Source organism: Bubalus bubalis, chromosome 17 (genome assembly GCF_019923935.1).
Source record: "Bubalus bubalis isolate 160015118507 breed Murrah chromosome 17, NDDB_SH_1, whole genome shotgun sequence".
NCBI lineage: Eukaryota > Metazoa > Chordata > Mammalia > Artiodactyla > Bovidae > Bubalus > Bubalus bubalis.
In genome coordinates, this window is record NC_059173.1 from 14989108 (window position 1) to 15016067 (window position 26960).

Sequence of the window (26960 nt, forward strand, 5' to 3'; positions counted from 1 at the left end):
CAACACGAATTTCCTGGTCCCAAACATCAACAGCGTCGCAGCTGAGGGACCCTGACCTGGAACGAGTGCCCCTTCCCTTCTCTTCCTTGAAATCTCATCTGAAATGTTACCTGCCAGCAAAGACCTTTGCCAATTGCTCCCTCAACTATAGTCTCATCTCGTGTTACTGATCCTCTCGTGTTGGGGGGGGGGGGATGGTGCTATGTGAGTGGTAATTTATATATTTGTCATTGGCTGCCTTCTTGTCTAAATTTCAGAAAGGGGAGACTTTATTTCCCTTATCACTGAATGCCCAGGATCCACCAGCATAGTAGATACTCAATGAATAACCTGTCGCATACATGGCATATGAAGAAAAAACCCTATGGAGTTCAGATCTGATCCGGCCCTTGTCATCCGTGTGGGGATGCAAAAAGTCCGTCTACCACCTTGGCCAGCCCGTCGCTCCCTCCTTCACAATAGGCTTCTCTGTCTCTTACTGTCTGTCTGTTGTTTTCTGCTATCCTGGCACCAGTCTCTCCAAAATTCTCACTCTAAGCGCTGGAGGTCAGGGTATTTTTAAACTACAAGAACTAGCCAAGCTGGTCTTTTTTTTTTTTTTTTTTTCTTAAGTGGTGGAAAAGAAAAACTAAGATTTGTTTTTAATCATTAGACTTTCAAATCTAAGAAGGCAGGATGCAAATAGCCCATTGGCATAAACAATGACTACCCGCTCAATGGAGGGAGGGAACAGTTCTTCTGAGCTAATTTAAGCTAAATACATGGCAGCTATTTTTCATCTCTACTATTGTGTAACTTTCTCCTCGGCTCATGGTCCGGGGGAGATGTTATCTGGCAGGAGGCAGTGGTGGTAGAGGATAAGGGGAGAAAGGGAAGGAAGAAAAGCGGCATACAGAAAGTACTCTCGGCCACCAAGCTGGTTACTAAAGGCATTTCAAAAGCTCAAGGATAGAGCTGTTGGTCCACTAGGATTCCAGGGAATTTTATCTGGGTGAAAACTTGATTTTGAGCCTTCCACACAGTGAAACAACCAAAAAACAACTGCAATTAGATTTCCTTCTGCCTCTCTACAGGCAGAATTCCATATCTCAGAGATGTCCAGATTGAACCACAGAAACTTTTATAAACTGCCTCAAGTGAAGAAACCCACCCACTCACATACACACCATATTTTAGTAAGGTCCAGGAGATTAAACCAGTCCATCCTAAAGGAAATCAACCCTGAATATTCACTGGAAGGACAGATGCTGAAGTTGAAGCTCCAATACTTTGGCCACCTGATGCAAAGAGCTGACTCATTGGAAAAGACCCTGATGCTGGGAAAGATTGAGGGCAGGAGGAGAAGGGGACAACAGAGGATGAGATGGTTGGATGGCATCACCAACTCGATGGACATGAGTTTGAGCAAGCTCTGGGGGATGGTGAAGGACAGGTTAGCCTGGTGTGCCCCAGTCCATGGGGTCGCAAAGAGTCGGACATGACTGAGCGACTGAACAACAACGGGGCCTTCCAGCCCAGTGAGTATGAAGTCTTTAGGGGAAGTCGTTCCCAGGAGGTTAAATGATTTCTCTCCAAGCAAACACATTATCAAATAGGATCATACTCAAGGTCTTGGGATAGAATCTTTCTTTCTGCATTTTAAGTTACCTGACTGCAAATAAAGCTCTGCAGGGCCCATTGAGCCCACCAGCAACAGCCAAGACAGTTTCTGGAAATTTCTGGGGCCTTAGTTCTAAATCTGCCTCTAAGAAGGGCCCTGGCTTGGGAGAGTTCACCTTCCATGCTCTGGGTCCGAGTTCTTTCTCCTGTATAAGGAAGGGAGGCATGAGATAAGGCTGGCTACTTGTGTCCACATGAAGTAGGAAGGCATGCTGTGATTTTAGCAATATCTGCCACTAGTATGGGAGGTGCAGTGGTGAGCAGAAATGTCACATATTTTTACCCCCTGGATCAGGGCGTCCTTCTGGATCTTCTAAATATAGATCATTCTAGACCTTTGCTGCAATGACCAGGCTGAGATAAAATTTCAGGTCTAGACCTAGCTGGCCCCTATGAGGGCATGCTGTGTTCCTCTATTTCTGCACTGGTCTCTGAGCCATAGTGTGTGGGGGAGTCACTGACACACAGCACATCTGACCCCTCCATTGGAAGACATGACCAGCTAGGGTTTTCCTTTGTGGGGTCCTTGTGTGTGGAATCACTGTCCTCATTCATGGAAGCAGGCTCTTCCTTCAGCAGGCCTGGGGAGGGAATGTGAGGTGGCAGGGACAAATTCAAGTTTTCTGGGGCTCAGAATAGCCACTGGCCACTCTTCAGCTGCATGCCTCTGCCCGGTGCATCTTGTTCAGCTTCCAGGCTCATCGTCTTCACAGAGCCAGCGTCCAGGGGAGGTGGGGCTCATCTCCGTCCCCTAGCTCCTAGCAGGTGGTGGCCAAATGCTGGGGGTCAGCTGTTCTCTTCTGTGGGCTGGCACTGGCTCTCAGAACACCGTGCAGGACATCAAGTCGAATTCACAGAGGTTGATTTTACTGGGGATTCAGAAACCAGGTGGGGAAGCTTGGAAAGAGCAGCCTGTTGCCAGTCTTTTAGAGATTTAGCTACAAGGTAGTGTCTTCAAAGCTCTGATAAGCCCTGCAATCAACAACTCGGCTCAATCTTGTCCTTCCTAAGCATTTCCAATGTGTGTTTGTCTCGAACCCTTCCAACGATGCAACATTCATCTAATCTGCCATGGAATTAAAGGCCTAGGCAACACATCTGGTAAACTGGGTCAACCTGGCTCAGGCAAGCTCCGGACAAAGCCCATTTCCTCCAGCTTGGCCCTCGACAGAGGGACAGCAGCCATCTCAACCCCAGGGCAACAAATCCTTTGTATTCTTGGTGTTAGGAAAAGGGGCTAGAGGATGCTAGTGTTCAGTGTGACCCAGTGGGAGGGAGGGGGACTCCCTGCTGAGCCTCCCAAGACAGAGGACCACAGTTCAATGTTCAGAGTGGTACAGCAAGAGGGCTGGGCTGAAGGTGCAGGCTGCTCAGCGCAGAGGTGTTGAAGAAACTTGGGAGTGGCTTTGCCAACCCAGATGCACATTTCCTGGAAATGTGCAGCTCCTGGCAGCCTGTCAGTCTGGGAGTGTAAGTGGGAGCTTCCATGCAAACTCCCAGGAGGGTCCCCACCCTCCCCTGAATCCTCTCCTTCTCCCGGTTATAAGCTACAGGTAACACCAGCGGTAGGGCCTGTAACACCCCGACAGACAGCCAGCATCTACTGCTCAAGGTGGTGGTGGGCTCCTGGGAAGGAATGAGCCCAGAGAATCACATTTATAATGTTGGCTCTTCCATGTCACAGGCTGGTTTATGTCTGAGTCCCACCACTTCTCTGCCTGTGAAATGCAGGTGATGGTACCCACCTCCGAGGGCCATCCTGTCAGGGGGATTCAGTGAGCCTGGCACGCAGCAAGTGCTCGGTGAAAAGCGGCTGTTAGAAATGCATCATTACTCTGCATCCCAGGACTTAGGTACCTGCCACGCCGGCCCCAGCAAGTCTCTTTGTGAGTCACCACCACTGAATCTGGCATATTCATTCGGGGTGAGGTGGAATCCACAGTACAGGGCCAGGGTGTGGGGAATCCCATTACCACCCAGCCCTGCCAGTGGACCCTCCTGGCTGCAGGGAAGGACATGTGGTCCCGTGTCAGGGCCTTGCACTGACCCCCTCCAGCCCCCGGCCCCCACATTCAGCAAGCATTTACTGAGTGCCTATGATGTGCCAGGTGTTATGCTTGGTGGCAGTGTGTAGGTAAGTTGAGAACGTTGGGGAAGCTTAAAGGTCTCCCACCAACTTTGTGCCCCACCTGGTAGGAAGGGCATGGATGGCGTGCCCTTGAGAGGGGAGTCAGTGACTTGGGGTGATAATCAGGAGCAGTGGCTGGGGAGGAATGGGGCTGCCCAGGAAGAACCTGCCAGACACAAGGTTTCCACATTCCAGGGTTCCAGGTTGCATCTCATCCCCCTTGGAGGTCAGGACTATTCTTACAGGTGTGTGCAGGTGAGGGCTGGGCTGGGAATGGGGGCTGGTAAGGCGAAGCTGGGAGGCCAGGGAGAGTGTCCGCCTGAGCTTGCTCAAAACCTTCCTCACTTCACAGGCAAAGCTGAAAGAGGACACAGCAAATGCGCGGCTCACTGAGGCCTGTTCCTTTGTTGCTGAGAGAGAATGTCAACAGAAGCCATCACGATGTCACCACCACCCTTTCGGACTGGGCTGAAGAGCATTCAGTGGTCAAGTGACTGTCCTGCTACACGTGGGCTGCCCACCCTCATCCATAGCATTGAAATACGGGACTACTGGACCCCAGTGATGGGATGTGGGGGGCAGGGGGCAGGTTTGATAAAAGTGGCAGCAGTGGGCTGACCCTGGTGGCCCAGAGGTCTGGGGAATCTATCTCTGGGGGGTCTGCTACAGAAGAACCAAAGTGACCACCCAAGGTACAGCCGAAAGCTCATTGGAGGATGTCAGGGGTTTTGAAATGAGCCCCTCTCCCCAAAAAAGATATATTCAAGTCCTAACCCTGACTACCTCAGTATGTGACCTTATTTGGAAAGAGGGTCTCTGCGGATGTCATTGGTTAAGATAAAGTTGAACTTGAGTAGGATGGATCCTAATCCAACACAACTGGCGTGTCCTTAGGAGAAGATGCTGGGAGATGACAGACACACACAAGGAGAAGGCCGTGTGATGACAGGGGCAGAGGTTGGAGAGAGGAAGCCACAAGCCAAGGAATGCCAAAACTGCCAGAAAACCATGGGGAGTAAAGAGGCGGCCGGGAAGGACTTCTTAAGAACTCCTTTATGAGTTCCAGGGGAACTGTGGTCCTGCCAGCCCTTGATTCTAGACCTCTGGCCTTCAGAACTGAGAACATCAATTCCTGCTCTTTGCACTTTGCTCCAGCAGCCCTAGCCAGCTGGTGCAGAGGGGGCAAGGGGCTTGAGTGCATCGGTGGCATATTTTAAACAAGACTGGCCCTAAGGGGATGGCTGGGTAAAAAGGCCGGTGAAGGATGAGGACAGGGCGGGCAAATTTAGGAACTCAAGGTTGAGAACAAGCATGGAAAAGCCAGCCAAGGCTGGGAGTCTTGCCTCCAAAGGCCCCCAAGTCAGAGTCCTTGAAATCCCAAGGGTCCTTGTGAGGGACTGAATCATGCACACACCGCTCTCCCTCAACTCATACGTTGAAGCTCTAACCTCCACTGTGGCTGTTTGGAGAGAGGGTCCTTAAAGAGGTAATTAAGGTCAAACTGGGTTGTAAGGGCAGGATGCTAGTGTGATGTGACTGGTGTCCTTAGAAGAGACAGATGTCAGGCACGTTTGCACCCAGAGAAAAGGCCACGTAAAGACAGAGTGGGAGGCTGACTGTCTCTAAGCCAATCAGAGAGGCCTCAGAAGAAACCAACCCTGACACCTGATCTTGAACTTCCAGCCTCCAGAACTGTGAGCCAATATGTTTCTGTTGTTGAAGCTTCCCAGGCTATGGTATTTTGCAACGGCAGCCAGAGCAGACTGGACGAAAGCAGGAGCCCTCCTGAGGTAGGGCCTGAATTCCCCTCCAGATCCTGCCCACAAAGTGGTCTCCATGTCCGCACACCTCTCCCAGGATGGGGAGCTTTCTACCTCCCATAGTGAGCCATTGGAAAGTCCTTCCCCTGCTAGGATATGTTCTTGGCCCTTGTGACTCCCATCCCAGCTCCTGGTTCCCCCAGCTGGGAGCTATGTGCAAGCTGGTTTTTCCTTCCTTCTGACAGTCGCCTAGATCAAAGGTTAGGAAAAGTCTTCAGTGAAGGGCAAGACAGTAAATATTTTCAGCTTGAAGGGCGACCCTGTCTCCGTTACAAGTAGTCGTGGCACAAATGAAACTGTGGCCTGTATGTAAATGAGTGGGTGTGGCTCTGCACCAACCACCTTTGTTTATTCTCACTGATATTTGAATTTCGTAGGGTTTTCACATACTATGAAACCTGTTTTTTTTTTTTCCCCTCCAGTTAAACACTGTACAAACCATCTGATGGGCTGGATACAGCCTATTCTGCCTACCGTAAGTCTAGAGTTTTAAACATAGTGACTGGGCCTAAGTGCATATCACTTCTTTCCTATTCCTTACTGCTAAGTCACTTCAGTCATGTCCGACTCTGTGCAACCCCATAGACGGCAGCCCACCAGGCTCCCCCGTCCCTGGGATTCTCCAGGCAAGAACACTGGAGTGGGTTGCCATTTCCTTCTCCAATGCAGGAAATTGAAAAGTGAAAGTGAAGTCACTCAGTCGTGTCCGACTCTTAGCGACCCCATGGACTGCAGCCTACCAGGCTCCTCCACCCATGGGATTTTCCAGGCAAGAGTACTGGAGTGGGGTGCCATTGCCTATTGCCTTTTCCTGCTCCTTAGCCAATCACAAAAACAGCAGGAGATGGGGGGTGGGGCAGGATGTGTGCAGTGGGAGGTGGAAAGGGGACAGACCAGGGTTTCCCAGATACAGGAATCTAGTCTCCAGATAGAAATCCAGAGCTTCTATTGGCAAAGAATCCAAGATAGAAATAGAGAGTCGGGGGGCTCCACGGCAAGATGAGAGTTTTCTCTTTGACCAGCAAAAGGAAAACCAGGACAAAACAATTAAGTGCAGACTCTGATCTTTAGTCTACTCTGGGAATGGTGACATGTGGAGATGGCCCCACATAAGGTCAAGGAAGTTTCCCTCCAAGGGGATTCCCCCCCGCCCCCATTTTATGAAAGACCTGTGGCCAGGAAGAGCTGGGTGGAATTCATTGTGTAAATCCACACACCCTGCAAAAAAGGCAGAGTCACGACTCACTAGTGAATCTTCACCCCACAGACTGGTCCCTTTGGGAAGCCGGTGTGTGTGTGAGTGTTTGCTGAAAGTGAGGCAGAGACAGAAGTAACTGGCAGTTGGGTGCTGGGCACCTGTGTGCAGCTGTGGTGGGACGTGTGCACACGATCTGTGTCGCGTGGATTCTGCAGAGTGAGCCAATGGTGGGTCTGGCAACTATGATGTAAATGCACACACCCCTTTTCCTTCCTTGCAGAAGATGAATGAACGTGACCTCCTCCCTGTGCTTCAGTGAATGAGGATGGAGGTCAGCAGGGGAAGCAGCGGTTTGGTTCTTTCTGTGAAAGCTGGCTTCTAAACAATTCAGGGCGGTGAAGCCAGAGGAAGGTAACAGGGAGGGGCTGGACTGGTTACAGTGGAGATGGAGGAAGGAGGGAGCCAAGTGAAGACCTGGGAAAAGAGGGAGGAGGTAAGAGCAGGTGATGTGGGACCCAGTTCTGCAGGCAGAGGAGCTGCAAAGGCACAGGGGCTTCTCCCTGGTCTCTCAGGCCCTGTCTTTAATCCCAAGCTGGTGCTCGTGAACAAATGGAAAAATTAGCCTGTGGAGATGTCACTGGGCCCTGCCAAAGGCTCTGGGTGGCGTGTTAGTTTAATTCAGGAAACAACAGAGACCAGAGGTTCTGATGAGCATTTTGGCTTTAGGCAGCTGACCCTGACTGCTCCTCCCCTTCCCCATTTCCTTCCCCTGCACAGAAGTCCCTGATGAAGACTGGGGTCCAGGGACCCAAGAAGTCTGATTGGGCTAAAGAGATGCAAGACCCTCAGGAGGCTCAAGCGGAGGTCTGGGGCACATCTGCTGGGGGACCTGCCCGGACAGGGAGGCAGCCACTGACGAGAGCTGCCTGCAGCAACATCAGAGCAGCTGGGGTTTGTGCAAACATGTATAAATGGCTCTAGGACACATAAAAGATGGCCTGAGGGCCACAGCGACAGATGCCCCCAGAAAAGGAACATTCAGGAACGCCCCATGTGAGGGCCTGGAGTCTCTGGTCCCAGGCGGCTGGGAAGGTGATCAGGAAGGCCTTTGGGGAGGCACAGGGCTCCCCATCGGCCTGGGTCTTGGGAAGCATGACTGGTCTCATCATTTTCCCCAGTTTGGAAGCAGGCTTGGCCCCCACAGCATGAACCTGTCTGGGGGCCATCCAGAGTGGGAAAGATCCCTGTTTCTCTGGTTGGATGTTGAGTCTGAGCCTAGGTTGGGTTTTTGACGTCTGAGGTCCCCTCTCTGGGAGGGAGATGTCTGGATGAGGTGGCGATCAGAATAAACCAAGCCCTGGCAGTGCCCAGGAAGTTCGGCAGGACTGTGGGCTGACCCCGGGCCTCCTGCCTAATGCCCAGCTGTCCTGCTGGTACCCTACTGGGGAACAGAGTTCCCCCTGATGCCAGGTGAGTGCGGTGCAGGGTTTGGGGAACGAAAGACATTCCCTTGTAAGGTAAGGAACATAAGATAGAGGCTCTCCTTATCGCTCTGCACCTAACTTGCTCCCAGTGACCTCCACGTAGAACACTGGACCCCAGTGTGGTCAGAAAAAGCAGCTGGTCCAGGTGGGGAGGGGGCAAGAGATGGGAGGTGGGGGAACTGAGTGTGCAGAGACATCGGATGGGGAAGCCACTCTGGGGCTCGGCACCGGCTGGTGCCCAGGACACAAAGCCCTGAAGAACAGCCGCCCTCCTCGCCTCCCCAAGGACTTCTTAAGGGCAAAGCGGTGGGGGTGGGGGAGGATCACTGGCAAACAGGATGCCATGCACGTGCCATACAACCTGTCACACACACACACATAACCTAGCAACCCGTATCTGTCATCGTGGTGGACAAACTTAGCTGGTGTGAGTGCCAGAGCAGAGGGAGGGAAAAAGAATGTCCTAGAACTTATCCCTCCCAGAGCCCCGTTTCCCAAGGCTCAGACTTCAGAGGGTGTCATGGATAAAGGTGAGCTGGAAGGAGGCCCCCTGAAGTCATCCTGGCCAGGGAGCCACTGTGCTTTCCAAACGGTGGTGGTGGGGGGCAGCAAGGAAAAAAGGAATGAGGCTGTTACAGAACAGGAGAAGGCGGCAGAAAGGGGGCAGCGTACCCAAGAGAGACCCAGAGGGCAGAAGACATGCACTTCTGAAGGAGATGCAAAAGTACCCAAACCCTGACGGGCTTGTGTGGAGCCTCTGAGAACAGACGTTTGCAAATGAACAGCTGAATCCCCCACCCAGATCTCAGCCCTGTAGCCTCCACTAAGCAGGTGCTCAGCTTTGCAGCCCCCTCACCATCTTTGCAGAGAGCGCAGCCCAAATCCCCCATGAAGATACCAAAACAGCTGGGGGTGGGGTGCCCTACTCTGGACCCGGGCAGCCTGACTCCTGTTGTCAAGAGGAGTTGAGAGCAGACGGCATCGTGCACATAGACACACACGCACACACAGACCGGCCCTGCCAGCCTGCCCGCGTGGGCCCCCTGCCCTTGTCTCCATGGCCCAGCAGCTCCGCATCCAGCCCGTCGTTCTTTTGTCTACACCGTCCCCCAGGGCTCACTGATCAACTCCGTGTCCCCCTAGCCGGTCCCGTGAAGTCCTGGCGGGGGGTCCCTGCCCTTGCCTGAGCGAAGGCGCGAGTCTGGGTGCAGGGAAGCCGCCGGGCTCAGTCGTGCAGCACTCCCAGGCCGGCCGGGGTCGGTACCCTCTGATGGTGAGCCTCTGGCCTCCTGAACTGGCAGAGGGCAGAGCAGGGGAGGAGAGGTGGCTTGGGAGCTGAGGGAGCTGAGCGCTGTCCCCTTGGCTCAGCGGTCACAGCCTGGAGCGCAGAGAGAAGGGAGAGAGTGGGAAGAGGTCACATGAGTATGACAACAGCATCTTTTGAATCAGCGCCCTGTTGGAGGGCAGGTGGTCTGAGATGAGTGGATCCCATGCTCTGCAAGAAAAAGCGGTGCTCCTACTGGGCACTGGGCTCAGGGCTGAGTGCCGCACATACCTGATCTCACTTAAACCTGAGGATGGTCCGCAAGAAAGGCACATTGCACCCCTTTTACAGATGCGAAAACTGAGGCTCAGAGAGGTTAGGTGTTTTGCCCAAGGGTGCACAGCCAGCAAGTAGCAGGCTCTCCTCACTGCAGCAAGTGGCCTCTGGACTAGGGATGGTCACCCAGGTGTGGCTGGGTTGAGGCCATGTGGAGCTGCTGAGAATGCTCGGTGGGGGATGGAGATGCAGGAGGAGGAGGGGAGACCAGAGCCACATCACAGACCCCAGCTCTGAGTGGAGGCTCTGCTGACTGCTGCTGAGCCAAGATCTGGGCTGTTGGGGGCACAATTTATGTCCACTCTCCCTGGATGGTTTTAGAAAGAGACCCAGAAAGTACACAGGCAGTCTTTGCCTAGAAAGCAGTGAAGTGGAGGGATCAAGGTCCAGACCAAGCTGGGTTCCAATACTTGCTCTGCTCCTTACTTGCTGTGTGACCTGGGATAGGCACTTAACCTCTCGGACACTCCTCTGGGGTTACCAGATTACCTCTTGGTGAAGGCGTGGGGGTTCTGAGGATTCAGCGAGATGACGCAGATAGAATGCTTGACACAGCACCTTTCACACATATGTGCTTAATAAATGATCCCTAGATGATGGAGATGGTGCTGGTGGTCGAGGTGATGAAAAAAGAACTGGAAGCAGGGACTTGAACAAATGCTCACACACCAAAGTTCACAGTGATGCCATTCACAATAGGCCCAAAGCACATACGAACCAAGTGTCCAGCAACAGATTAATGGACAAAAAACTGTGGTATATATGCACAATGGAATATCACTCAGCCATGAAAAGAATGACGGTCTAATATATGCTACAACAGAGGTCCCCAACCCCTGGGTCACAGACTGGTACTGGTCCGTGGCCTGTTAGGAACCATGCCACACAGCAGGAGGTGAGTGGCAGGCGAGCAAGTGAAGCTCCTCTGTATTCAGCTGCTCCCTCTTGCTTGCATTACTGCCTGAGCTCCGCCTCCTATCAGATCAGCGGCAGCATTAGATTCTCATAGGAGCACGGACCCTTTTGTGAACTGGGCATGCGAGGGATCTAGGTTGCACACAACTTATGAGAATCATCCCCAAACCATCCTCCATCCTCCATGGTCTGTGGAAAACACTGTCTCCCCACGAAGCCAGTCCCTGGTGCCAAAAGGGTGGGGACCGCTGTGCTAAATGTGGATAAAACATGAAAACATGCAGAGTAAAAGAAGCCAAACACAAAAGGGCAAATAAATATTTGCCCTTTTATTTGCATTGGCTAAACGGAGTATCTAGAACAGGCACATTCATAGAGACAGAACACAGATGAAAGATTAGGGGTTAGGGAGGGAAGGGATTAACTGTTGTTGATTTTTTCTCCTAAGTCTTTGAAATTTTGTGTAGATTTTACACTCAGCACATTTCAATCTAGATTCACCCCATTTAGACTGTTCAATAGCCCCATAGGGTGTGTGGATGTTATTGGACAACACAGGCCGGAAGTGGGGTGTGGTCTATGGACCAGCAGCATCAGCATCACCTTGGAGTTTGTTGGAAATGCAAGATCTCGGGCCCTACCCCAGACCTAACAGAATGAAAATTTGCATTTTAACAAAGCCCCTGGGTAATATGAATGCGTATTAAATTTTGAGATGCATTGCTCTGGTACACCGGCTTGCCCCAGTCTTGCCTTCAACTTGCCATGTGCGAGGATTCTAGAAATGCCAGCTCCTCTGGCATCTGAGCTGTGGAAGGGCCCACCCAAGATCCCAGGGGCAAGTTTTGAGTTAGCTGCTGACCTCCTTGGAACATGTTGGCTGCAACTGAGACCTCTTGGTTGGTCCCTTCTGCAGATTACAAAGCCCTAGACAGGGCCCAGATTCTGGGCCTACTTTAGCCAAGTGCTTCCCCAATCCACTGCCGACCCAGGTAGCTTTTGGAAGGACCACACCACCGGAGTAACCATCTCAAAGCCAGATGAGTGTGATTGAGGAATCTATAGGGGCTGAAGTTGTGGGGAGAGCAAATTCTAAATTATAGAACTGGAGCCTGACCTGTGTCCCCAGTTCTATCACCAACACCCCATGCAGATGTGGGTGAGCTGAATGTCTCTGTGGGCCACAGTATCTCCATGTGTAAAAGGAGTTAGACCAAATCTGGAATGGCCAGGAAAGGCACCAATGCGCTGATTCTAAGTAACTGCTGATGAGTATCACTGAGTGGTGGCAAATGTGCGGCGAGAGATTAGTCATGCCTGCCATCAGTATAGGAACAGGGCAGAGACAACTCATACACGTTTATCATCCATGAAATAGGTACTCCCCAGGACTTTTGTACTTTGATGAATAGCTGACATGTAGGGCTTGGTGGGTTCAGGGTACCACTTCATCATGTGATGCTCAGACTCACCGGGGTGTCAACCTTCATCAGGAAGAGATGGGCAATGAGATAGCCATGGTAGTCACTGGGATCTGTGCCCTGTGTGGACACCTCTAGGACCCAGATTCCAGAGGAGACTCCCTTGAACAGAAATGCAATGGAGCAGGGTGTTGTGTAGGGGAGGGAGGTGGGTACATGGAAAAGAGATAGTTGGCAGAGGAGTTTGGAGTGGGAGCAAAAAGGTGACAAAAGCCACGGGAGAGAGGGCAGTGGGAAGAGATGCTAAGGGGGAAGGAACACTTACTCTGCAGACTTCCAGAAATGTCCAGGGTGAGACAGGCGGCGGTTTCGCTTTGGCAGTTTCTCCAGCATGTCCATGAGCTTGGTGAAGGTAGGTCTCTCTTCTTGTTCAAACGCCCAGCAGAAGAGAAGAATGTCCTAAAAGGAACCGACATGGCAATTTAATGTAAATAGTAACTGCTGACTACTCCTTGGCATCTCATTGGATCTGTCTACCCATTTGTTCCACTTTCAGATTCCACTATCATCCATCCATCCATCCATCCATTCACCTACTGTGCATTTATCCATTTATCCATCTCAATTCATGTACTTACACTTCATCTATCATCCAGCCATGCATTATTTATCCATGTATCATCCATCATTTTACTTATCCACTTTTTGAGCCTATATAGCAAACTAGGTAAATCCTATTATAGAAGATATGGGATACACTGAAATTAATAGTGCTCCCCAAGGAGTCTCTTGACAGTTTTCTCAAAAGGGAGGAGGAAGATCCTGAGGCTTCTATCCACATCTAATACTATAAGTGCCTCTGAGAGTCTGAGGGGAAAATTACTCTACCAGTGATCGCCTCACCTGAGAAAGGAAATCTAGAGACAGGTAATCCTTAAAAAACATACATGTTTTTTATGTTCTAAAAACATACAGATAATTACACGTTCCCTGATTCATCTATTTTCTGATCCACAGAGGATTCTTCCTGATGTGTTTTGGAGGTTGATTATTAATTTACATTCGGGCTTCTGTGTTTTTGTGTGTCTTGTTCTGAGTTGGATGATGCCCAAGTGTACTGCACCCTGATGGTAGGAACCTGAATTGCAGGCATAGTTTGAAGGCTTTGACTTTGAAGCTCCAAATCATTACCTGACACGGCTGTGGGCAGGCGTTTTCATCGCCCTCCCGGGAAGCATTTGCAACCTTAATGTATGGGGAAAGGAGTGCCTAGAACTGTGTCTGCTTCTCCCTTCGTCTCCCGGACCTGGCACCATCCTGGGACTTACCGAGATTTCTTTTCCCATGCCGATCTGGCTGAGGTTGGGTTTCATGCCTGTGCCCATTTGCCAGATTATTGCCTCTGCTGGCTGGGTCTTGAAAGGCCACTCCCTGGCATGGAGTTCATACCAGATGGTCCTGTGGGCAGACATTGTTAAGGGGATGCTGGGGTGATATGCCACCTGCAACTCTGTGTCCCCTCATTAACACCCACCCACCCAGTCAGCCTGCGGGCTAATCACACTGGCCCCTGAGTTTCTGCCACACAGGGCAGCCGTTTTGCTACCTAAGACGTACTTTAAGCTTTCATGATGTCTTAGAAGTCATGCATATCCCGGGATATCTTCTCTGGTGCCTGAATTAAAATGAATCAAAAGCTAGAAACAAAACAGTTTAATATAATGTGGCTAGGATCTCCGGCCCCATGTTTGTAATTTTAGAAAACTATTCTAAGGGGAAAATGAGGGATATAAACAAAAATTCATTTATAAGGATCTTCTGTACACCATTATATAGGACACTGAAAAAAAGCAGCAATAACAAAACTGCTCAACAAGAATTGGTTATAGGGATGACGGTAAATCATTAAAATGAAATGGAATACTTTATTATTATTAGAAATTTCAAAGAAATTTTGCTGACATAAAAATGCTAAATATATTAATTTAACATATAATTTAATTTCAATATATTATTAACTGAAAAAAAGCAGGACACAAACTGTATATTAGATATGTTACACTTTTAAAAACCATTTTTTACATATTATATATATATAATAATGTATAATAATAACACACGATTGATATATGTATACCCATATGTATATGGATATAAAGAGAATTAATAACAACACAAAAAAATATTAGCAAACTGTCTTTTCTCAGTGATAGAAAGGACATATTTTTTTCTATTATATTTGTGTTTTCTAAGAAGGAACTTTCCTGTGAAATAATGGAAAACAAAAATAAAGATCTGAAGGTCAGACTGCCTTGAAGGGTTCAAGTCCTGATTCTATTCTATGCTACGCTAGGAGTATGTCACTGGGTGGGTTGCTTCCCTTCTGAATCCAGGTTTCCTTACCTGCCAAATGAGAATGATGATAAAACTGCAGTGGAATAATGTTTATCTGGGAGGCTGAATGTCAGAACAACTCAAGGCTGGGATTATTCTAGAGGGATCAACTATGTTATCATCTCTGTTTCATACATCATGATATGGTAGTGACTGAAGAAACCACTGCTTGTGAGCAGCACATATGGGATGGATGGGGAGATGGGCTGATGCTGAAGGGATGCTGGGAGAGGTGTGGGCAGCACTGAGGACCATGGCAGATGCCATAGGGGTATCAGAGGATGCTGGGCTATCACTGAGTTGGACCGTGGGGATAGGTCTCAACTCACTGAGAAGATTCCCCAACTCAGGAAATATCTGCAACAATGCTAGGGAATGATCTTTCCTCTAACCTAAGGTAATTTATGTAAATTTGCTTTAAAGAATACGGAGCACTTGGTCATCCTTTTTAAGGATGAAAAGTGAAAGTCGTGTCCGACTCTTTGCAACCCTATGGGCTATACAGTTCATGGAATTCTCCAGGCCAGAATACTGGAGTGGGTAGCCTTTTCCTTCTCCAAGGCATCTTCCTGACCCAGGAATCGAATTGGGGTCTTCAGCATTGCAGGCAGATTCTTTACTAACTGAGCTAATAGAGGACTGTATCAAACCAGCTATTTCCAGGGGCCTGCCTCTCAGCATACTCCCTCCCCTGGTAACCTCATCCATCTGGGGCAGGCAGGGGTGGTGATGCTCAGGTGCTGGGCTGTTGAGTCAGATGCCAGGAAGTTCTCAACTTAAGGTGCTGGATGGGTCTAGTCATCATCATCATAAACAATAACACTTACTGAGTTTTCACTCTGTGCTGGACACTAATCTAAGCCCTTTGTATTTATTATGATTATGGAGGAGGCATATTAAGCAAGCCTTTTTATTCTGATGCTTTGATATCTGGAGTCTTGCTGACCCTGGAGGGTTTGCCCCTCTCAGGGCCAGCCAATTTCTAGAGACAGTAAAGGGCTGATCTGTAAGTGGTGATTTTCATATGCAAACTAACCAATCCAAAGCTCTGTCCCCCATCTCCTCTATCAGGCTCTCACGTTCAGGTCTGGTATCCCCCTGTCTTACTTAAGACAGCTCTCAGACCCTGTGCCCACTGAAGTTAGTCAAACCAGCCAATCTTAAATCTGCTTACCCTGCCTCATCCATTCCTTCCTGGGAAAACCACAATAATGGCTCTTGCCTATATTCTCTTCCTGTTCCTTCTGCCTCTTGATTGACCCTGGTGCCTCCCCATGAGCCCCTGCATGGGACAATGTGTCCCCTATCCAATGGTAAGTTGTTTCCTGATCTACTGGCCTCATCATACTAGAAAAAGGGTAAAAACCTACATTTGAAAATAAGAAGTGCTATTACCAGCCCCATTTCACAGCTGGGGAAACTGAGGCTCAGGAGGGTTATGTATCTTACCCAGGGTCACACAGCGTGTGAGAGGTCATAGCCAGAGTCGAGACCATCTGGCCACAATCACAGCACTGGCCATCCTGCTCTACTGGGAAACCTACACACGGTCCTATTTGCGAGTCCTTTGTAACGGGGGCAGTGCAGTACTTGGGAGGGCGACCCTATAGTCGATGGTTGGGGCCTGGTGACAGAGGCACAGAGTGTAGGCACTGCTCATGCCAACTGGGGTGGGGGACTATGGGAAGCCTGGCCCTGTGCCGGGTCCCTTACAGATGTTTTCTCATTCAGTCCTTAGAATATCACAGTGGCTTTATTAACTTTGATTTGTGGCTGAGGGTAGTAGGGCTTTGAGTGGTGAAATGACTCTCAAGCCCACTGGGGCTCTGTGGTTAAAAGCTCCAAGTGTGGAGTCAGGATGACCCAAGTTTGATTCCCAGCTCCATGGTTAATTACTGTAAGGCAAGTCACTGAGCCACTTGGAACCTCAGTTTCCTCATCTGTCAATTGGGAACGATGGTACCTGCTTCAAAGCTGTACTTCTGAAGATGCCCTGAGACAGTGCCCATGACAAGCTTAACACGGTGCTCAACACACTTTTAAAAATCCATTTTTGTTCCAAGTCAAGCCCCAGCATGAGGTTCCCAAGCAACAAGATGCACCTAATTGGCAGGAAACCAAGAGCACCAGGTCCCTTGGAATTCAGCAGTGTCAGGAATAAAGGTCTCATTAAAACTTCCTTTCAAACCTAACTTTCAAGAGAAACTTGCTTTAAGGGGGAAAAAAATTGCTCAAGATTAAAACTCCAGTGGAAAACCAATTACTTACTTTGGTACATTTTGTTAATTACATTCTTTTTTTTTCTTTTGCTAAATTGATACTAAAATATACCAACTTAATTACTGCAATTTGGTTTCAGATAACAATATTTAACTAGATAAAGATCTGGGCATAAACTAGCTGGAACAAGTGACAGCCTCTAAAGGGGTCCAAGTGACAGATGGCGAGGCTCCTGATGTGCCAGCCAATGCCGCCCCCAACCCGATTTATGGAGAGGATGCAGTGGGGGTACTTCTCTGTGGAAGACGGTCTCTGTACCAGCTCCTGGTGGTGCTAAAATCTAACTTCACACATCTGTGAGCCTCCAGCTTTCCCAAACAGCTTCCCCCGCGTCATCTCTGCCAGGCCTTGCAACCGCCCCCCACGGTCAAGGTAAGATGAGGCTCCTGGTGAATCTTTTCAGAATGCCGGGATCTGCATCTTAGGACAGTGCCCTGGAGCCTCTCTCCCTCCTCTGTACTTTCAAAGACAACTCATTTTCTCCCATGGCTGCAGTTACTCTGTCTTTGCTGATGAGTCCTACGCTCTTGTCTCCAGACTTCAAATGTGTAGATTCAGCTGCTTTCTGGTCGCTTCCATGGGCTGACTCTAAGGTGGCTCAAACTCACTGTGTCCAGATCTGCTCTCTTTGCCTTCCTGGTACAACCCACCCCCACCCCCCACCCCCCCAGGCAGGGTCTCTACTTTGGCAAAGGACACTACTCTCCACCCAGCTGTTTCAGGAAGATATTGGCACCACCCACATTTAAACCAACAGTCAAGCCCTATCACTTCCACTCCCCAAATCCTGCTTCTTATGTCCAATCCCAGCTTTCATTCCCCTGGCACTGATTCGGTGCAGAATTTCAGGGTCTCCCCCTGCACTGGTCACCTGGCCCCATTTGTCCTCCTCCTTTCTGTTTTTTTGACACAGTAGAGATTATTCTAAAACTCAACATGTGATTATGTCATTCTCCTGCTTAATGACCATCAGTGGCTCCCTTGTGCCCTGAAGATGGAAACTGCTTAACTCAGCCTCTAAGTCCCTGCAGCGTGCCTTCTTTCCGCTCTAGGATTTCATCTCACCACCTTAGTCTCATTTTCTCCCCCTGATTCTTCATACATTGGCTCTCTTTCCACCCCTGCCCTGCTCTCCAGTGTGTTCCTCCATGGTGGGCAATTTGTTCCTCGTCACCCGTGTTCCTTTCCACTGGAACACGTTACCTTGCCCTCACCTGGACCACTTATACTCAATCTTTTAACACAGGCTCAGGAGTCCCCTCCTCCAGGAAGCCCTCTCTGATCTCCCAGACTGGATTTAGTTCCTCCTTTCTTCCCACAGTCCTGTGCTTATCCTCAGCATAGCATTTATCATGGAATTTTGTAAAAACAACTGTTTCCTTGTCTGTCTTCCATTAGACAAGAGAGAATAGGGAACCTATGGTGGTTTTAAAACATCTACAAATTGATACTCCTTTTTATAAAAAAAAAAGTAGAGCTTAATTCTCCTCACCTTGATTTACTGACTTGGTTCTAACAGAGTATGGTAGAAGTGACTATATATAATTTCTGTGACCAGGTCATAAAGGCAGTGCAGCTTCTTGCCACCGAGCCTGTGGAAAGGCCTGTGTGATGAGGACCTGAGGCCTCCTGCCAACAGCCATGTGAGTGGTCACCTTGGTAACAGATCCTCAGCTGTCAAACCATCAGATGAGACTGCAGCCCTGGTCAACATCTTGACTGTGACCTCATGTGAGATGCTGAGCCAGCTCAGAACCGCCCCCAAACTCCTGGCTATAGAAACTTGAGATCATAAATGTCTTTTTAAGCCACTAAGTTTTTGACAATTCATTAATACTAAGCACCCAGTACAAAGCTATTGCATGAATGAATGAATGAGTCAGGCAATTTGCCGTGTTTATATCATCAGTTAGAAACCAGGCATGGAGGTTTGCCATAGTCTCTCTACTACAGCCCACTCAGACCCCTCCCCCCATAATTTCACCCAGAAATCTTCAGACAGACGCCTTGTCCCTTTCAAAAGGGAAGTGCCCCTCTGCCCAGGCTGGGGCTCTGAAGAGCCTGGGTTGGGCCACCTACCCGAGTGCAAAGACGTCTGAGTGTTTGGAGAAGGGGAGCTTGTCCTCCTCTGTGTCAGGAGACAGCTGGCGGATGATCTCTGGGGCCAAGTGGCACAGCCAGCCGTTCTGGATACGCAGCTTGTCATCACGCCTGGAGAAGTGAAGCACAGAGTGAGCCCTGTTTCACAGCCCAGAGAGGACTGGTCTTCCATCACTGACTGCAAGTCCCTGGACCCATCTCTGCTGGCTTCCTTCTGTTTCTCCCCTGCCCTGTGCTCCCCATCAGGCACTGCCTGACCTTGTACTTGAGGCCAAGACCCAGTGGGAGATACAAGACAGGATGGTCTGGAGAGAGATGTTCAACACCCAAACCGTCATCCTGTTCCTTTGCCACTGAGGCGCCCCCTCCTCCATCTTCATCGAACAAATAGAGCTGGTCCTTGTTATTCATGGCACTTATGTTCCATATGGAGCCTCAGTAAACACTGGATTAGTAGTGAATACTGAGAGCAAACCAGTCAATCCTAAAGAAAATCAGTCCAGAATATTCATTGAAAGGACTGATGCTGAAGCTGAAGCTCCAGTACTTTGGCCACCTGATGCAAAGAGCTGACTCACTAGAAAAGACCATGATGCTTGGAAAGACTGAAGGCAGGAGGAGAAGGGGGCGACATGATGAGATGGTTGGATGGCATCACCGACTCAATGGACATGAATTTGAGCAAGCTCCAGGAGTTGGTGATTGACAGGGAAGCCTGGCGTGCTGCAGTCCATGGGGTCACAAAGAGTTGGACACGACTAAGAGACTGAACTGACTGAGTTAATACTCCTGGAGGAGATATACAATATATACACTTGCATGCATGTGTCTCGTGTACATTAATCTTAAATCCTAAAAACAACTCACTCATCCTAGTCTAGTTTATTTTGCACAAGAGAAAATGGGGCTCAGAAGTATTAAGTGACTTGCTCTGAGGCTGCCCTTCTACCAGGAAGGCAGAATTGCAAAAGCCATCCAACTGGCCCGAGAGTTGGAGCTTCTTGCCCTGCACCGCACCACCTACTCCTGTGTCCATGCCCTGGTCATCTCCAAGTGAGAGCCGAAGCAAGACTGCATGGCAGCCTCTCCTTGGACCTCAGTTGGGAACATGTGTATAGATGGGTTGACCTGATAGAACACATCCTCTGCTAGAAAATTGGACTCAAATCCATTCATTAAACAAACAAACCAACCATGAGTTTGCAGGGTCCAATGAGTTCTTGCTTCTAGAATCGGGGACACCTGTGGGGGTTTAAGGACCCATCTGTTGCTTACTAGCTGTGTGTCCTTGAACAGACCTGAGTCTCCACTTTTCCATCTGTGAAATGAACACATGAACTTGGACTCCAGATGACTGGTACAAGAATGAAAAGGAGAAGGGTTGGGTCAGCTGCCAGGGCTATACGATTCCTGGACATCATTATTCCCTGTGGATGTTTTTGCGCCTTGAGGACTCAGAAACGGAATGGAGGTTAGAGTCCAAAGTAAGAATGTCATCCAAGAGAGAGGGGTCGTGTCCTGGGCCAGCAGCCCTTCTCCTGGCATGACCAGGCTGTGTGAGGTGGGATGCTGCTGCCAGAAGGACAAACCTGCCAGTTCCCATCTTACTCAACAGCCCCTTCTGCCTCCTCTTGACTTGCTGGGGCAGTGGAGCTTTGGAACTGTAAGGCTGGGTCACTCGATAACCATCATCCTGGGGTGGATGTAGGCACATGCCTGGCAGGGGGCTGGGACCCAGGCCTGGCACAGACACCCTGGGTGTCCTGTTCCCCTGGTGATGGGCCTATCAGTGACCAACCCAAACTGTCTTCATTATGGGTATCACTATAGGCAGCTGGCATGATAGCACTGGCATCTTAAATGACACCTTTTCTGGATGATGGCAGAACAGCTGTAGACAAGGCAATGCTGGGATGGGCTCAGGGAAGCCCTGGCGTCTGTCTGGATGTCCAGAATGTGCTCACTGTTACTGTGACTTACCCTTGCCCCAGGCCCTGCTGACCTCTCCTTTCTGGGCACGGAGCGCTGTGGATGCCCCAAGGTCTAAGTGAGGGAAGGGCAGGAAGGCAAGTAGCTCCTGCTGAGTGCCTACTGTATACCAGGAGTTCCAGCCCATTTCATTCTCAGGCGCCCACAATCAACTGGGGATCACCGCTGTTCTATGGGTGAGGAAATTGCCTCAGAAATGTTTAAGTGTGTGCGTGTGCTCAGCTGCTAAATTGTATCCGACTCTTGGTGACTCCATAGACTGTAGCCCTCCAGGCAAGTTTGCCCATGGGATTCCCCAGACAAGAATACTGGAGTGGGTTGCCATTTCCTTCTCCAGGGGATCTTCCCCATCCAGGGATCAAAGCCGTGTCTCTGGTACTGGCAGGCAGATTCTTTACCACTGAACCACCTGGGAAGCCCAGAAAGCTTAAGTGACCCTCGCAAAGCCATGGAGATAAAAAGTGAAAGAACTAAGATCTGTTTGATTGCTAGTCTTTAAAACTCCAGCGACTAGACTCCTAACCACAATCCTACAAGAATTCCATGGCACCATTTGGGAGCAAAGTTCTGAATTGAGCCCTATTTCCCCAGCAACAGAAAAAAAAGCACAGGAAGTCACTGATGGCTCCTCCTGGGTAGCCAGGTGATGTGGGTCTCTGGTGGGGAGGTGTTACTGAGGGTTCCCTGGCCTCCTGTGATACTAACTGGGTTTGCATTGACAACCAGACTGGGGCATGGTTTGGGCGGGGTGCTATCTGGGGGACAAGGCCAGAAGCCATCTTGCCCTTGATTTGACTTCTCTTCCTGGTTGACATGGGGCCTCCATGAATCAGCTGAAGGTCATTCCATTTCCCTGTGCTCTTTCTTCAGTCTATGGCTTCAGAAAACCGTGACTCTAATGGGAAAAAAAGCAGAGGCCCTGCTCCGCTTTCCCCAACTTGGGGGAAAAGCCACTGGCCAGGAGGATGAGTGTGGACCTGCCACCAGGAGGGAAGAATCTGATTTTTTTTTAAAAGAGCCTTGAACTAGGTTTAAAAAGACACCTGCTAAGCCTCTTCATGTCTTGACACAAAGTACTTAGGTTCATAATGACATTACCAACTGCTTTCTCTGCCCTTGGCCTTGGGGTGATGGAAACAGCTATTCCCCAATCAGGAAACTGGAACCTCAGTGAGTACCTGGCTTCTTAGGTTCTGCCTTGATGACCCTCTCCATCTATCTATTAATTTCCTGTCTCCTTATTTTCTTATCTTAGGGACTATAGATCATTTTGGAAGATGAATCTCTTTGGGTGAAGTAATATCTGAGAACAAACCCTTAAGCTTCTGATTGTTACTGCATCGCAAAGAACAACAAGATTAGGTTTTGCCAAATTTCAGATGGTCTGACCGAGATTCAAAGTATTATAGAGCATGAAGAAAATTCACTGTGCTGGGAGGAGTATTGGGGCTCCTGGGGCATATGTCAAAGAGATCAGAGATTCCCCAAATCGGCTAAAACAGGAGTACAAATAGAAAAGCCTGGAGGGGTGGGTGCAAAGCTATCTTTCTGGAGAGGCACACCATTTGTTATAGAGGCGTGATTAGAGGAAACACACTGGGTTTACAGTGTGTGTATGTGTGTTCGCACGCGCGAGCACAACTCTCCAAATTAAAAGTTACAAAGGGCAGACCTTCGGAATTATGGGTTGTTTATTCAGGATCCCGGCTGTTTCTTCACTGGTCAGCTCAAGGCAGCCTGCTCCAGGGTGAGTGGTGGCTGAGCTTTAATTACTTAACAATAGTTAATGATCCTCCTGGGTGATACTGGGGAGGTATATGCAAATTCATACTAATTAGAACAGCTCCACAGTGGCTATTGTTTATACTGCTTGATGTGCTCCAGGCGCTGTGCTGGACGATCGCTGTGTGCTATCTTATTCTACTCTCATAAAGACCCTAAGGTAGGCATCATCATACCCATCATCTTTCTTGCAGGAACGTGAAGGCACAGTTAATGAGTGGCCAAGCCACATTAGGCCCTGGGTGGGTCTGACTTTAAATCTCTTGCTCTCAACTACATTCCAGCTGCACTGAAATGAAGGAATTCATATGAAAACTGAGCACGGGTGCTTGGGTGAGTCCAACTTCCATGTGCGTGCTTGGAGGAAGGAGAGAGTCCTCGGGTGAAATTCAAGGGCAAGGGCATGGACTGAAGGAAGCTCTGTGCCCATTCAAAGGCACCACTTCCAGGACAGGCCCCATGGGACTCAGAGCCTGACCTGGGCACCAGCGTTGCACCAGAGGCATAGCAGCCTTGCCCCTCGGTTAAACGATCTCAGGTCCAGCATCATGTCTAGGTCACTAAGGCCATTTGGGTGACTTCCCATCCCCTGACCATCACCTCTCGAGAACCCCTTGGGGCCCTTCCAACCAGCGCTCACCTGCCAGCCTGCAGCACCCCGGAAATGCTGAAGAGCCCGAAGTCTGTGATCACCACTTTGCCGTTGTCGTAGAAGACATTCTTGGACTTGAGGTCCTTATGCAGGATCCCCTTGGCGTGGAGATAGCCCATGCCCTGCAGGAGACAAGGACACCTCTGTGCTTACTGTAGCCTGGCCTGGGCTCACAGTTCACACGCCCTGCCTTTCCACTGAGACCACGCATGCTGAACAGCTGCAGACCTGGGGTCCAAACACCCAGGCTTGCAAGTAGGGTGGAGAAGGCATGGCAAGTGGGAACAGGCAGGGTCCCCAAGGCAGAAATCTGCCACCAGCCTCAGATCATAGCAAAACCATCTCTATCTAAGTGCTTCTGCTTCCTGAAAAAGAAGCAAGGGAAAATCTCCCCCGAGGGAAAGGGGCAGGGCCAAATCTGAAAAGAGGGCCCCCAAGAGAAAGGAACCCCTTAGATCTTATTCCACACCACTGCAGAAATTCACTTGTGTTCCTCAAGAGACGTATCATGAGGCAATAATCAAGAACATGGAGAAAGGCTTTTGGGAGGTCAGGCTCAAGGGTGAAATATCTAGATTTCTATTTTTGCCTTAATGAGCAGTCACAGTTTTATTTCTTTTTTGAAGTTCAGTCCTAACACATCCAATGGAGTATAAAACCCTGAATACAACGGAGTCACGAGGTACCCAGAAAACACAGGATGTTCTCGTTTGTTCTAATCCCAAACAACACCCAACAATTTGATAGTTCCCCAGCAGCTATGGAAAGAGATGGTTTACACTCATGGGAATTCAAGGATTCAGGGGGTAAGGAATTCTAGTCATGAGAAGAGCCCCTCGGTCCCTGCACACACCCAATTATCCTGATGACGGGACACCAGAAGGAAACCAAACATTGGTTGACCGTCTCTAATGGTTGTTTTAGCAATTGTTACACACACATGACACCTGGTATCATTCAGGTGAAGTTTAATTTCTTTTAAGCCCAAACTGTTGGTGTGAAGCTAGACCATGAGTCTTGGGATGGGGCCAGGTCTTTCTGAGGTTCAGGGAGGAGGCCCCAGACCCTACGGTACCTTCACAATTTCTTGGGCAATCTGTCTCGTTTTGTTGACATCCAAGACGATCTTGGCGTCTCTCACCACAGAGTAGAGTGTTCGGCCCTTACAGAGGCTGGAAAGCAAAAGAACAAAATTAATGGTTGGCAGTTGTTAAGGGCCATCCACAACAGCTATTAAAAGCGACACACAGAGGGAATTCTCAAGTGGTCCAGGGGTTAGGACTTGGTGCTTTCACTGCCAGGGCCCAGGTTTGATCCCTGGTTGGGGAACAAAGATCTTGCAAGCTGTGCGGCACACACACAAAAAGTGACGCATAGAGAGTGGGGCGTGTGTGGACACACCACTATTATGCCCCTGAGATATTAAGCCAGCTACTGGACCTTGATTCTGGTTCTGGGATGCAGGTCTGGGAGCAAGTCCTTTGGGGTTCTTCAGGATCTTCACCAGCTTCCCCCTGCCCGCCTCGGCATCCAAGGATACCTTCAGAGTCTAGCCTAGCCCAAAAGCAGGAATGCCACGTACTGTCTAACCCAGGCTCTCACAGGTGAAAATCTGCTCGAAACCGATAACTTGTGTGTGGCAGTCCACAGGCAGCACTCAGACGGCACTCTGCTGGCCCCTCATCCCAGTTGCCATCACTTGCCAGGAGCCACTGGTGTGTGGGGACGAAAGACCAGCAAAGCCATCGCTGATGTGTACTAAGTGAATGATGTATTCAAGCCTTTGGACAGGGGTGTGTAAACACCAGTAACACTCCCCCAACCCAGATGCCTGTCTGGACAGAGGATTTTCAAACTATTTTCAGCCTCAATGAGTTCATTTTGAGGACCAGCGGTTCAAGATGAATGACAAGATGAAAAAGGACATTATACAGTGACAGTAACACCTCATTTAATCGCCAGCATGTTTATCCATCCGTTTCCTCTGCAATGAGCACGATTCCTGGTGCACACAGACCACGCACCCGATGAACAGTCACCAAATGAATGAGAGAATGAATGAGTTCTAGATTCCCCATGGCATCCCCAGCCCCTAGGACCACGTCTCGCTCACTGCATCCACTACTGGCTGGAAGAAGAAGGAAGGGGACTAGGAACGTTCATTTTCTGTGTCAAAATGATGGCATGACTTTTTCTTTTAATCTGTGACTTGACTGCTAAAATGTTCTTGGCTTTGTGTTCATTCCTTTAGTAGTTACCAAGCCCTGCTGTGGGATAGAATCAGCTGAGATCCTGTGGTTATAGCCAGAACTTTGGTGTCAGAAGGGCTCTGCTCTTCACCTACCATGTGTCTTGTGTCTTTCAGTGGGCTACCTAACCTCTCTGGGCCTCAGGTTCCTCATCTATCGAAGGAACTAAGGAGACCTAGCCACAAAGTTAGTACGAGGACTGAATAAGAGAAAGATCTCTCTCATTGGTGTCCACCAATGAGAACAGGGGCCTCGTGTCAGATTGGGTTGGAACCGTGGTATGTCTGTCAGTGGCTGTGACCCTGAGCAGGAGAGTTAACCTCTCTGAGCCTCAGTTTCTTTATCTGTAAAATGGGGTCAATACAGATTTTGCTTTTATCAGGTTACTTAGGAGAATCACATGAAATCGGGTGTGTCAGGGTGTAGGCAATTCTCCATGCCCAATACAGTCACTATTCCTGAAATGCTGGCTATTACGAGAGGTGGTAAATGATCAATAAAATGGTGAACATACACACACATACTTGTGTGCAAATATATATAAGAATTATATACTTATACACATGTTGCATTGGTCTGTCCATGTATTATCTACCCATCTGTCCGCTTGCTCATCATGCTACCTATAATCACTCATGATCTTTGACTAAGGTTGGTTTCTTCACCTGCTTGAGGTGAGATTCCCAGGGTAGCTGACTCGCAGACAGGCTGATTCTCCCGTCCAAGGTTGCCCAGTTTGTCGGCGGGTGACAGCCAAGGTGACTCAGGGCTGTCCCCTCTTGCTGGGTAATGCGTTTGCTGTGGCTGCTGGAGGCGAGGTGGAGGAGCGGGGAGTGGGCTGCACAGCCAATTAGACCGAAGTGACATTTAAGTATTCAGGATGGTGGAGACCGTGGGTGGATTCCCTCGCCCAGAGACGCTGTTCCTGAATAGTCACCTACGCTGATTACCCGCCAGAGCCCAGAAGAAATATTATACGTCCCCACTGTAGACAGCACGGTGAACAATTGCAACAGGCTCCGAGACTCCTAGACTCTCAGAGGGATTGTGTAGAAGTTGCAGGGTTCAAATGTCCATCCCTGTCTCCTTTCCCCTGCTCACATCCTCCTTTCCAGCAGCAGCTGCTGAAGTCTGTGCTTCTCCTTCCACCTTAGGGCATCTGGAGCCCCGTGGACACACACACACACACACACACACACACACACACACACACACACTCACACACAGGCTGGTAGGATATCAATTGGCAAGATCACAGCTTGCCACATCCACTAAAGCGAAATACACAA

General features: G+C 49.5%; 1 protein-coding gene across 1 annotated transcript; it reads right to left on the bottom strand.

Annotated features, from left to right (window-relative positions):
- Positions 1-6340: 6340 nt before the first annotated feature.
- On the bottom strand, positions 6341-25769 carry LOC102403367 (kinase suppressor of Ras 2). The gene is made up of 7 exons (XM_045163162.1): positions 25681-25769; positions 24498-24594; positions 23411-23544; positions 18979-19110; positions 13554-13683; positions 12551-12684; positions 6341-9667 (listed from the first exon to the last, which is right to left on the bottom strand). The coding sequence occupies exons 1-7, from the start codon at positions 25767-25769 to the stop codon at positions 9661-9663; spliced, it is 723 nt and encodes a 240-aa protein (XP_045019097.1). The 3' UTR covers positions 6341-9660.
- Positions 25770-26960: the final 1191 nt, after the last annotated feature.